The sequence below is a fragment of the Euwallacea fornicatus genome, chromosome 38 (assembly GCF_040115645.1).
Source record: "Euwallacea fornicatus isolate EFF26 chromosome 38, ASM4011564v1, whole genome shotgun sequence".
Lineage (NCBI taxonomy): Eukaryota > Metazoa > Arthropoda > Insecta > Coleoptera > Curculionidae > Euwallacea > Euwallacea fornicatus.
The window spans coordinates 313,255-326,940 of NC_089578.1; the positions used below are offsets into that span (position 1 = coordinate 313,255).

The 13,686-nt window shown below is 43.2% G+C and overlaps 1 protein-coding gene across 5 annotated transcripts in view; it reads right to left on the reverse strand.

Annotated features, from left to right (window-relative positions):
* The window catches only part of Tet (Ten-Eleven Translocation (TET) family protein), a 105,678-nt gene that overhangs the window by 21,646 nt on the left and 70,346 nt on the right, over positions 1–13,686 (reverse strand). For 4 of the 5 annotated variants that reach the window (XM_066301108.1, XM_066301107.1, XM_066301109.1 and 1 more), the window contains one exon: positions 11,782–11,850. The exons of the other annotated variant lie outside the window; for it this stretch is intronic. In XM_066301108.1, coding sequence (XP_066157205.1) covers positions 11,782–11,850 — 69 coding nt within the window. The remainder of the gene's footprint in view (positions 1–11,781; positions 11,851–13,686) is intronic. 5 annotated transcript variants of the gene reach the window in all.

Genomic DNA, 13,686 nt, shown 5'->3' on the forward strand with positions numbered 1-13,686 from the left:
CCCTTGAAAACTTTCTACCTCCCTACTACCAAACACCCTGTATAAAAAAAAAATTTTAAACCAAAGGAACACAAACGTTTTTGGCGCAGTCGCATGGATCTCAGGCTCGACTCGAATAGAGTGTGACGTGCTATAACATACAGGGTGCGGCATGGGAATCGAATGCTTTTGAAATAATCGTAGAGCCGTCAGTTTTTGATCTACAGAGTGAGTTTTTTAATCGCGTCTCGTAAGTGTCCCTGAAATTGTCGGTTCTACAAAAAAAAGTTTCAAATGAGGAGGGGGTTGCGTGAAGGGGGAAAACTTTCGGCGTTATCGCTGTTTCGATTCAAGGGCACCTTCAGGTTTCGGTGAAGGGCAACTTTGTTTTCCCACTTGGGAACCGCACATTTTCATGTCAATTTCTGATTTATTGCTTAAAACAAATCAGTTTTTACCTGAAACATTCTTTGTTCAAATGATAATTTTGAAAAAAAATTGACGGTTTTGAAGAATTTCTCTTTCAACGAAAAAGATTCACAGAAAAAAACAGTTCGACCGAATAAATGTTCAAAATTTTTTGGATTTTGACAAACGTTACTGGTGGAATGTTACCGCAAGCTCCTCCTAGTCTCTCTTTCATGTTTGCAGCAGTTGTTGGCATAGACAATTTCTTTTAAAAAGCTCCAAAGACAGAAATCTGAAGATGTTAAATCTGGTGAACCTGGTGGCCAGGTAACATGACCGCCACGCCCAATCGACTTTTGGGGAAACATTTAATCTAATTTGCCTCGAACAACTGTTGCGCAATGGGCCGAACACCCGTCATGTTCATGCCACATGGTCTCTTGTTCATTTCGGTCTGTTTCTTCCAGAAGCACTGGCAAATCATTTGTTAAGAAATCGAGATAGTTTGCAGCTTCAAGATTTACATCGATGGAAAAGGGGCCAATTAAACGTTCATTCCCATTGTCACACTGAACGTATACAGTCCATGGACGCTGGTTTTCCACCTCTGACAATCGTAACTCGACGTTGTGTCTGCTAACTGGGACATGGTTTATGAATCCAGGCTCGTCCGGAAACGGCACATTCGAGTAGAAAATCTTCAATTTGCGTGTTTTTTCTCTGAGCTAAAGTGCAAAAGGTAACTCAGATTGGAAAATCGTCACCAAGTAGATCTAGGTGAGGATGGAACTTGCAATATTTCACACGGCATGGTCGAAAACGTTCCATTTCATAATCGTGAACAGAAAATTACATTTGGCACGAGCTCATTCTCGTTTGATGCAATCTTAGAAACGTTGAAAAAATCGGCTTTAACCCCTTCTAATAGGCCTCCGCTGGCTTCGCACTCCTTCTTTTAATTGTTGTAATGTTCGAGCCTCGGAGGCACGTGCCTCCAGCTAAACCCATAAAAAGAAATCGCATAGGGCGAGGTCTGGCGGCCGAGGAGGCCATAAAATGACACCCAATCTCGTTCCGTCACCAAATTCATTACTGAAGCTCCTGTTCGCAGATTGTTAACGCAACGTAAGATTGCGTCACGAGTGAATCTGCGGGTAAACTCACGCTAAAAGGGCAGTCACAGACTCACCACTCTTAGGGTGACCATCATAAACGAATATTCCATGCTCCGAAGTCTGCCACGGGTCCACGGTGGCAACTGCAAGATAATTCAATGAGCCCAAGGATGAAATGCCCGCCGAAGCACAATGCTTCCATCACACCGCTCGTTGTAGAATCGCCTGGTTTCCGCGCCGCACCCCGTACATGCGACATCCCTATTTGCTCGGTTAGAATGGCGGACACAGCGGAATTCGGGTTTCGGAAAGCAGACAGGAAAACTCGTTTTCCGAAAATCGTCGGAAAAAAGCGTTAAACGGGAGAAACAAACGGAAAACTAGCGAGCACCCAAGATGGCGCTTTTCAAAGTGTCAGCGGGGAAAGTCGGCGCAGGGAGGTGAAATGGGAAATTAACACTGGGGATAAATGGCTGAGAGAGAGGGAATTGCAAAGAGTAAAAATTTCCTCCAATTTTCCTAAATAAAGTGACAGTCCTGTTAATCCAGGCCGGTGGTTAAACGGGCCTTATTTCATAATCAGATATAAAACGAAAGCAGACACCTTCAGTTCGTAACTCAGTTAAGAAATTGGACCGGTGAGAACAATAATTGGTGTAATTTCGCAAATACGGGGTGTAAATTGAATAATCTCAAATTTCGACCTTTTTCTCCTGATTGTCGTGCTGTACAACAAAATTAGGAATGACGTGTAAAACTCAATTTTGAGGGCGTAAATTGAACATGATAAAAATGAACGCACCGACGATCGTAACATTAAAAGAACATTTCTGGCATTGCCACCACTCGTTCGCGACAGTCTCAAGGTTCGAGAGGAAAGAGGGCAATAAAAGGAGTAAATAAAGAGGAAAAACCGCATCATCAATATCTCGTAAACAAATTAAGTTCCAAACGCATGACGACGAAGCGTTTTGGATCGGGACATTAACTTTGACGTTCCATTTGGCTTTCATTTCCATGGCAACTATAAATAAAACACCAACGGGGACGGTGACGACGTTGACCGATTACCGCGCTAGGTGCATAATGGGCCATATGGGTCCCATTATTAACCCTATATTAAAGTGTTTTCAGAAAGGCGGCGAGGAGACCCATTTCGCGGCCATTCCGCACACCCAATGGGGGGTGTCTTGGTGGCAGTGGGAGAAGGCGTTTAGTTGCGGGCGACGGTTGCGAAAACTCGATCGGTGCTCCGAACGTATCTCTGTCGCGGAAGATAGAACGCGATAGAAAGAGAGAAACGTCGCACGAACATCCGAGTGCATCTCTGATAACTCGACTCGCCCCGCGACTGATCCACTTTTGCGCTCTGTGGGACGACGAGAGTGAGCCGCGAAAGCGCGGGTGCACCTGCCCACTTCGGGTTCTACAGGGCGTTCCTTAACGACGGACGGATATTTTAAGGTGGGATTTCACGCAGAAAAACAATGATTGTGCGTTATCAGCAGTATGAATTAATAATAAAAAAAAAAAAAGAACGAGTTCGACAAGGAAATAATAAATTTTTCTGCACTGTATTGTTCACATAGCCATAATTGCAACAAACATATACGTTGCAATGCAAACTTGTTCGAAACTATTTTGATGCGGCAAATAAAACGATGGAAAATACAACATGTCGTGAGTCGACATCGCGGGGAAATATGCAACAGGAAACGGAAAAGAAGATTTTTGCAACAAGTGTTGAAAAGTTGTAATTCATATTTCATGGCTCTGTCAACCAGCAACGTGTCAAATTTTCCCTTATTTTCTTTGCCGCATTAAAACAGTTTTAAGCAAGTTTGCACCGAAGCGCATACTTTCACTGCAATTAATGCCCCCGTATAAACCGCCTTTACATTCCGAATTTCATTGAAATATCTCAAGCGGTTTCGGAGATATTCATTAACTTCCGTTTTTTTTTCTTAAGCTTGGCAACTCTGTACCTTCGTAACAGGGCATTTTTGCAACGCAGTTTATATAACGAACTATCACAATTTCTTCACACGTAGAATCCCACATTGAATCATCCGCACTTCATTGACGAACGCGCTGTGCACGTAGGTGTCGATTAAATTTGAGTACATGAAAGCGCCGCAGCCGACTGAACTTTCTGCGATAAACATGTTCGGTGGTTGGAACGCTGTACTTGGTACCGTTCATCACGTGACAACAAAGTAACCGGTTATTTCCAATTAAACAGTAGTTACTCGTGCATACAGGGCGTTTCAAAGCTGGCTCTCCATACCCCACCGGGGGTTAGGGTGCTCCGCCATGATGATCCCAATTCGCCCATGCTTCGTATGCAAATCTCGATTCATTATCGAGCTACAGGGAACTCCCCTTGTTGTCATTCCAACGTGACGGAGCATCACCTCATTCTACAGGAGCATTTGGAGAATTCTTGAATGTTCATGGGGAAACCGATGATGTGGACGGCGGGGTCCGCGTGCATGGCCCGCGAGATCGCCAGATTTTGATCCGTTGGATTATTATTTCTAGGAGATGTTTTGAAATCAGATGTTATGATTGTTAATTTATAATTTTGTTTTTCGTTATTGCAACACCGAGATGGCGTTCGCTTCGAACAATTATTAAATACATTAATTTTTCGAAAAATGCCCCGACGTTGAAGAAAAATGCGACAAAGCCGGCTTTTAAGGCTTCATTGAAGGCCCCATGTGGTTTTTAGAGAAAACGATATACAGGGTAGTCAAATTCATAAAAATTTCTAAAAAAACTATTTCCTAGTCCCGACCTGTAATTTACAAACTCTCTTAATCTGTGTCTGGTGTCTTATAGTGTATGTTAAGACGCGACTACCCAGGAAATTTGAAAAGATTGTTAATTGCAGGTCAGGACTAGGCATCAGTAATCTTTAAAAAATTTACGGATTTGAATGACCTGCGTATTATTTTCCTTAAAAGCCACATGGAGCCTTCAGTAAAGCGTTAAAATCTGCCTTTACCACGTTAGCTTCACCATTTCCGCACGCATCATTTTGTCTGAATAATAAGACATTTTCCGAAAATATCAAAATGTTTAATAATTATTCAAACAAAACGCATCTTTGAATTGCAATTGAGAAGAATTAAATTTGAAAATAACAACAAAAAAAACAAAAAAAAAACAAAAAAAAACAAAAAAAAACAAAAAAAAATTAAAAAAAAACAAAAAAAACAGTTACAAGAAGTGTTCAAAATAACTGTGATTTGCGTGTGTGCGCTTTCTTGGTCTCAACGAAAGTTGCCTTATTGGCTTTCATTGTTGTTTTATATTATTTCTAATTGTCGCACAGCAGTTATTAATGCTTTGTAGGAACTCCTCTCTTGTGTTTATCTCTAGTTTGTAGAGCCCATATTTCAAACGCCACCAAAGGTAATAATCCAATGGACTCAAGTCTGACGAGCTGGCAGGCCACACATTTGGACCACGACGTCCAATACACAGGGTGTTTCCTAAGTATCCTAAAATATTTCGCAGGGCGATTGCCCAGTTCAGAACCTAAAAAAAGTTCATATGATCGCAGGTCGGAGAGCGCTCCGTCTCCGAGATACAGGGCGTTAAAAATTAACATTTTTGTTCCGTATTATGAAGCGGTTTGGGGAAAAAATAATTGAAAATATTATTGAATTTTACAAGTGAAGAAATGATCCAGACGCGTTTTCGTTATGGACCTGCAAATGGAGATTCCTTGCAGGCCCGTATGCCGAACGGTATCCAGAAAGACATTTGCCATGTTCATATACTTTCACACAAATTCATCGCCGTTTACATGAGACCGGTTCATTTGCGAGGAGTAAAAATATTGCTGGGAGCCTACAGGGAGTTAGGACATCTGGATTGGAGGAAGCTGCTCTTCACTCTAGAGAAGACGCACCAAGTACTAGAAGAACTGCTAGCGACTTCCATATTAGTCCGAAAACAGTTTGGATCCTCCTAAAGGGGAATCTTCTATATCCTTACCAAATCCAACTTATTAAGGCCCTTTTACCTCACGATTGCCCTCTTCGCGGGGATTGGCGTCAGTGGCTTCTTGAGGGAAATGCCGACAATCCAAATTTTTCATCCAAAACTTTGTTCACAGATGAGACTAATTTCCCATTTTACGTTACAAACTTTCATAGCGATCATGTTTGGACACGCGAAAATCCTCACGTCGTGCCAGAAGCAAAGCACCTGGTAACAGTTTCAACCAATGCACGGCCTGGAATCGTTGACGAGCAGTTGATTAGACCGTATTTCCTTCCACGTCCACTGAACAACTTCTCTTACCAATTGCTTAGAAATATCTCACCTGACCTTCTTGGATAAGTGTTAGTGGAAACAACGCTCTGTTTCTGGTTTATGCACGATGGAGAGCCCCCTCATTCTGCCTTACAGCCTCGAGAGCGCCTGCACAATACATTTCCAAATCGCTGGACTGGACGAGGAGGTCCTAGGCTTTGGCCTCCGCGATCACCAGATTTAAATCCTTTGGATTTTTATTTTTGGGCTTCGCCCGAAGCAGCACCCCACTTGCCGCCGAAAACGAGCTGCAGAATCGGATCTTACAAGCTTTCAACAACGATAACCCCCGGCATCCTTGGAGGAGTTCTGGAATCTCTTAGGCGACGAGCTGAAGCATGTGTAATGGGCAACGGGAGCCATTTTCAGCAATTTCTCTAGTATAATTCAGTCATTTTATTACATCTTATTCGTTCCTTCTCATAATGCGGCATTATTTCACTAACGCAGCAATATCATTTATTCCTTTTTCTCCGAGACACGGAAAACGAATATTAATTTTTAACGCCCTGTATCTCGCAGACCGAACGTTAACACTCCTACGGTCATATGAACTTTTTTTATGTATTGAACGGGGTAACCGCCCCGTGAAACATATTTTAGAATGCTGTGGAAACACCCTGTATATCTGGTTTCGCAATGAGCGTTCAGAATTTCTCTAAATTCACACGCAAACGGAGTGGCGCGCCATCTTGTCGGAATTAAAAAGGGAAAATGCTCCGGATCTCGAGAACGGATCGAGATTTATCTGCGACATATGGGAAATTTGCATAATGGCGAAACGCTCCAGCCCCTGGCAGCGTTAACTCTGAAACACCCTGTGTAGTTCTGCGGACAGGAAGGTTATTAATTTCGGATTATACTTGTAACGCAAGTGCGGGCGGGATTTGTCGGGGTGATCTGATTCTGACAAAATGGCGAATTGCCCGTTTCTATAGTCGTCCCCGTTTCGCCTTGGACATCTGGGTAACACAGCGCGTTAGACAAAGACAGAGAGAGTCCCGCATTGGGTCACTCGGTCGAGGTGCGCAGGACAGTCAAAAATCGGTTTAAGTGACGTATTTTTTAACTGTTTAATTAGACTGCTACTGCAGTTACGCATTAATTGATGGGGGAACGTGGACATGGAAATTCCGAAAAAATTCTTACGTTGTCGCGGAAATTGGAATATTACGAAAGGGAGAGTGGATGAACACGTTATTACAAAACTTATCCGCTCATGCCACAGACATAATTTCGTGAAAACCGTACGCGGCAGCACGGGAATGTAATTGCAGAAACGAAAGAGGAACTGCGCACGCCCAGTGGAACATAATCAATAACATCCAGGCTAGATTAAGGGGGTTGAAAGCGGTGTTGCCGTGTAATGCTAGTAGTGGTATGGGTTTGAAAGCGAGAGTAGAGTGGTGAGATAGAATTTCTAATGAGTTTTGAAATTTATGTTTCTGGCACATGCCCCGCTTTGTCCTGCCCTTTTCCGGTTATTTCGTGCCAACTAATCAAAAGAGAACTTTATCATTTTGGCTCAGTTAATGCAAAGCGTCCAAGTTGGCATTCGTTGCGCTCGCAAGATTTATTTCAACTTCCATAAATAATATTTCCGTGATTTCGTCACGGCCAGATGTACAATGACGCTCATTATCATAAATAATTACGAGCTCGACGAAACAAATTTCGGCGATAACAACATTCTTTGTTATATTAAATTCATTCCATTCAGTTCACGAACCGACAATTGCGGCGTGGCAACGTCGCACGAGCCTCGAGTGAAAATGCGCAACGCACTGGGGGTTGCTTTCGCTTTTGTTGATAATGCATAACTCTCGCTTTCTCTTACGCACCCTCTGTTGAATTATTTTAATACTACTACTAGGTATTTTTTGCCCTCTCATTCAGTGAAAAATTTAGCAGCGAAGTGACGTCATTCACTAATTTTCACGTTAAGGCTTCACGTCACCGGGTAGGAAAGGCGGACGAGAGGGGAAACTGGTATGCGGTAATGTGCACTAAAAACGGTCTCGACGAGGACCTCAGAAGTGCGAACCGCCTAACCTGAACTAACCCGAACGATCCGACCTGGAAAACGTCCCCTCCGAGGATCGTCCGTTACTTGTAAATACCTCAACCACGAAATTGACCAACCGATCGCCGGATAATTTCTGACGAGGGAAAGAGGAACCGTTTCCGTGGTAAATCATTTTCCCGGAGATAATGGACAATATCGACATTCGGCATCGGCCGCGACATCAGGTTTTGGACGCGAATCCTGGAAAAATGACGAAACGATCGACGGAAAATATGGAAATCTTGGATGTCGTGCGGTCGATGGGGCCGATGCTCGGTGCATGAGTCATCAGCACCAAAACCGGCCAGTTGTTAGATTGATCGCTGGAACATTGAGACCCACTGAGAAAGGGGAGGGAGCCAAGACGATCATTTTAGTGATAAGGAACCACCATGGTCGGTTATCTTAAAATCAGGCCTTAGAACGCTTGAACTGACGGCGGCTTGATCACAGCAAACCATACAGGGTGAGAACCTTTTAAAAGATTATTCGCTGAGGGCTGGCGTGTCCCTGTAGCGCGGCAAATATTACTCTGATTAAGAGGACTTTACTTAAGTCTCGCACATGGCCATATGTCAGCCACCTCTGCAGAACTCGGAGGCCCCTCTCCGCCCCCGAACCACCTGCAATACATCATTCATTTCCCCTTATTGAGCTTTCATGTCTTTATTATGCTTTGACCAGGTTCAGTCTTTCGTTTTCCCATTTCCACCCTTTACAATGTGCCATTAGCGGCAAATGATGTCGCTTCCGTATCTTCCCAAGAGCTCGCCGTCGGGCGAAAGCCTCCCTGGACAGACTAAAAAACAATAAAATTTTCCTGCTTATCGAGAGTAAACAAACAGTTTTTCCTCACGCTTTCCACGAAAATCTTTTCTCCTCAAATTCGGGAAATTGGGACTTCCACAGCTCTCATACTTCATCAGAGATAAAAAAAAAAGTAGAAATTCTAGAAACTCCGTAAAATACGTTTTTTTTTTTTTTGAATTTTGGAATCTCCCCTTTTCCTTGTTAGATGGACATTTTCCATTAACCTAGGCTAGCCTAAAGTTTTGGGTGTAAAGTGTCGCCGTATTTCCCTGACTGAAGGTGCCAACGAACGAGCAATAAAATTCATGAATACCCTGAATTTCTGGAAACTAAAGTTCGTGCGTTAAATCGAATCAAGTTAGTAACAAACCCACCTGTAAAAAAAGGTAAAAACATTCGCGGAGTTAACCTAAACGGAGCTCCTAAATTAGCCCTAATTTGATTAAGAAAACTTCGTCGGATTCACTTCAATGAACTCAACAACAAACGAGTAATAAAATTTCAGAAAAAGAAAACTTTTGGAAGTGGAACCTACAGGGTATTTCGCAGTTAACCGTACAAACGCTGTCAGGGGTTTAAATACTTCAGCATCATTCAAATTCACCCGTTTATCCTGGAAAAATCTCGATTCATTCTCGAGATACAGGGCGTTTTCCTTTCGTCCATTCCAACAAGATGGAGCCCCACCCCATTCCACACGACCATTTAGAGCACTATTGACTGCTCATTGCGAAAACGACAGTTTGGACGTCGCGATCCCCATACGTGGCCTGCCAGATCGCCAGATTTGAGTCCGTTGGACTGCTACTTTCGGGGGCATTTAAAGTCTGAGATTTATAAGCGAGACGTGAACACGGGAGAGAGGGCCGTTCAAACACTAAACGACTGCAGTGCGACAATTGGGAATAATATAAAACAATAAAGACATTTTCTAATTTAATATTTCGTTATTGCAAGACTAAGATGGCGTCCATTTTGGATTTTTATTATATATTTTAATGCTTTCAAAAAATGTCTTGTTATTGAGACGAAGTTGTACGTGTGGAAATTATGAAACCAATGTGGCAAAGGCAGATTTTAACGCTTCATTGATGGTTTTAAAGAAAATAGTTTACAGAGTATTCAAATTCACGAAAATTTCTAAAAAGACTCTTTCCTGTTCCTGCGAAGTCTGTTAGTGGTATCTTATAGTGTATGTTAAGGCGTGATTATCCACAAAATTTGAATTAGTCCTAGCGAGCAGGTCAAAACCTGTAGCCACTGAGTACAAAAAGGGACACGCCCTGTATCTCGAAAACGAATTGAGATTTACCTACGATACATAGGTGAATTTGAATCATAGCGAAGTGCTTTGGCCTCTGATAGCGTATGTACGGTTCACGCTGAAACGCCCTGTATATACTTATCGACTCGGGTTGGGCCAGTAACTAAGTTGATTACTAAGTTGTCCGAAGAAGTAATAAAACCGTTAAGAAAGTGAATCTTCGTGGTGCGGCAATATGTCGGAGCTAATGTTAATCTGAAGAAAGCAGCAATAAAATCCTGCAAAAAGAACAATTTGACGGAAAAAACCTCGTTTGTTCGGGGTCTGGAGAACTGAGTACTAAGTACGTAAGTAGCGCTCACTAGCTTCGCGCAAGCGCAAATTAATGCCAACCTCCGTATTATCCCAAGTGAGCAAAGTACCTTTAAGGGATTGGGACTCGCAACCAGAAACATTTTCATCTCAATCTGCACAACGAACGGTTTCATTGAACTTCCGGGAAGTAAAGTCGGTGTAGGAAACACGAGGAAAAAGTAGGAAAGTAAAAAGAAAAATGTAATAACTAAAACAACATTATTACTGCTTTGGGTTAACATGAATCAGATGAGTAATAAAACGAAGGCGCTGTGTTAGCTAGCAAATACCGACTTTACTTCCCAGTAGTAAGGAGTAAGAAAGATAAAAAAAAAATGTAGTAACCAAAACAATATTATTACTGCTTTGGGTTAACATGAATCAGATGAGTAATAAAACGAAGGCGCTGTGTTATCCGGTAAACGCCGACTGTACTCCTCAGTAGTAAAAAAATGTAGCAACCAAAACAACATTATTACTGTTTTGGGTTAACATGAATCAGATGAGTAATAAAACAATGCCGTAGTGTTATCTAGCAAATACCGACTTTACTTCCCAGTAGTAAGGAGTAAGAAAGATAAAAAAAATGTAGTAACCAAAACAATATTATTACTGCTTTGGGTTAACATGAATCAGATGAGTAATAAAACAAAGGCGCTGTGTTATCCGGTAAACGCCGACTGTACTCCTCAGTAGTAAAAAGTAAAAAAGTAAAAAAATGTAGCAATCAAAACAACATTATTACTGTTTTGGGTTAACATAAATCAGATGAGTAATAAAACAATGCCGCTGTGTTATGTGGTGAACACCGACTTTCCTTCTCAGTGGTAAAAAGTAAGGAAGTAAAAAAAATGAAGCAATCAAGGCAACAGCACGACAGATTAATACATATCGCTGCTATGAGTTAACCTAAATCAGCCGAGTAACAAAACAGCGGCGTCACATTATCTTACTGCACAGTAATTCCTGTCGCGAATAAAACTTTGACGAAAGTGAAATCTCTGTTGAGAAAGCTTCACGGTGTTAATTTGAAAATGTTGCGCAATAAAATCTCTTTAGGAGGAGAACTGCAGGAGGTAAAGTTTGTGTGTAAACTCCAATTATCTGAGTAACAAAGCCGCCTTTAGAAGAGGCGGAGTGTCCGGAAAACTAACCTGAGTTAATCAGGTAATAAAATCTCGGAAAAAGTTAAATTTCCAAGAGATAAATGTCCCGGTCGTAACGCAACTTAAATAAATAATTGAACTCTTAAAGATGGGGCGGCAGCGGCGCTGCGGGCGCCACGTTTGGGAGAGCCCCGCGCCAACTCTGGTAAGGTATTCGGGCAATTAAATCGCTTGAGGGGCCCGGTACGTCGATACCACCAAATTCTGCTGCCCCCTCGCAAAACCACTTAAGCATAATCCGATAAATGCCTGGACACACATCTCTGACTAGTTACTGATGTTGGAAAAACGTACCGATCCACCGCGACCTTTCCCTCTCCCTCTCCTTGATTCGCCCCTCATGTAAGGCTCCCCGTATAGGTTCTAAAACAAAGAAACAAAACGAAAATAAATAAAAAATAAATCATAAAAAGCATTGCTGAAAATGTGCAAACGCCACAATCAAACTACGCAACGAGGACGGTACCGACGGATCGACTTCGTCAGGTACTACCTGCATGCACTCTAACGACGATCGTCGTGAAACTTTGATCGGAACCATCGTCGGTCCAGTATTGTCCGGTGAGAAAAAACGACTTAATCGAACAGCATCTAGTCATTATCGCACGGCATCTAGTCATTATCGCACAGCATTGAACTAAAACAAGCAGTAGCAAAAAATGATCAAAAGAGCTATTTCTGTGGCAGAAGGTAGGTAAGTCGATAGGGTAATTCTAGAAACCGGATTTTAAGGGCATCGAGGGGTGAGAGCGGGTAGGATTATTCAGGATGTAGGGGTCGTTAACCTACAGAGCTTTCTGAAAGAGAAGAAGGAATCGATAATCAGCAACCATCTTTGCAAGTGATGCCTGCCTCGGTGATATTTTATTCTATGACCCAAAAAGGGCCATTTCGCCCAATGGGAAGTGGTTATCTGCCGAGTTCTCACAAAGCGACTTATGCTAGGTTCGGCAGGGTGCCCTTTTACCATTGTGGCAGAATGGGTAAGCGCGAGACGGGCGTAATTATCGAGGACTTAAAGCATTCGCTAACGGTGGGTGCAATTGGAACCATCTTGTGGGCACCGACCAGCACCGTACATGATATGTAGGTAAACCACGCGTTTCCGTCAGGGGGCGAACAACTGGTGCGTCGCCGTAAATAAGGGGGGCCGCCGATACGACATTTCAATCGAGAAAAACGCACGTTTCAGCCCGTGAATCGATACTTCACCCCCTCACTAGAGATCTGTTAATTTATTTACGTTCCAAGATCGGAGCACCATGACATAATAACCCGAAAGCGGGCTTCCGTCAAACTTCTTTGTTTCCACGACTAACCCGTTCGCCGATCGGTATGCACATACAGGGCGTGCACAAAGCACGGGGCAAGTTCGTTCTCTCGGCTGGGGGGACTAAAGCGACGAAAAACGCTCGGACTTCAGCTCGCAATGCCGCACGCATCGGTTGGACAGTGTTGGCCGTGACGTCGCCATTGTCCCGGGAGTGACGTCATCGCTGATATGCGCTAATGGCGCTGTCGGCCATTTTACGCCTTATGTATATATAGATGATAGAGGCTCTTTTGCCATGTCGCCCAAGGGATTTTCGGAAAAGCGCATTTCTCTGGTTGGCGAAGCGTGGCAGCTGACAAGCAGCGCTCCCAACGGCGGGCAGGTTCATGCTGAAGCATGGTCCCGACAAGCATTGGCGCATCCCCCCCGATTTCGAGCCGCCAGTCGTTGCGGGCCTAGTTCCGTGCGAAGCGACAAAAAACAGTCCGGAGGATCAAGGTCCGGAAAGCCCGGTGGCCGTCGCATTCGCACATCATATTATAATTGTGAATTTATTCCACGGGCTACGTGCGCCCAGTACATGCCGCAAAATTGAAACTTTTCCGCGTTGGAACTAATAAGTAAACAAACCCTATAGGGCCTGCTCGGCAAAAAAGGCAAGATGCACCTGGTTCTGTTGCCTACCGGATATGTGTGCCGAACCAGACGTTGTCTGCCGTTTCGACCCAACGTGGTTTTAAATTCACGTTAATAAAAATAGTTCCCGTATAAAGTGGGTGAACCGAATATCGGACGTTTCATTATTTTGGGTTTTAGAACGAACGCGTTCTTCCTTTTGTCAAGAAATTCTTACTCGTTCGACGGGGAAAAAAAACTCGACGTTGGTTTCCACCTAATGAGTGCCAGGTGGCCCGAAAATGCGTGGC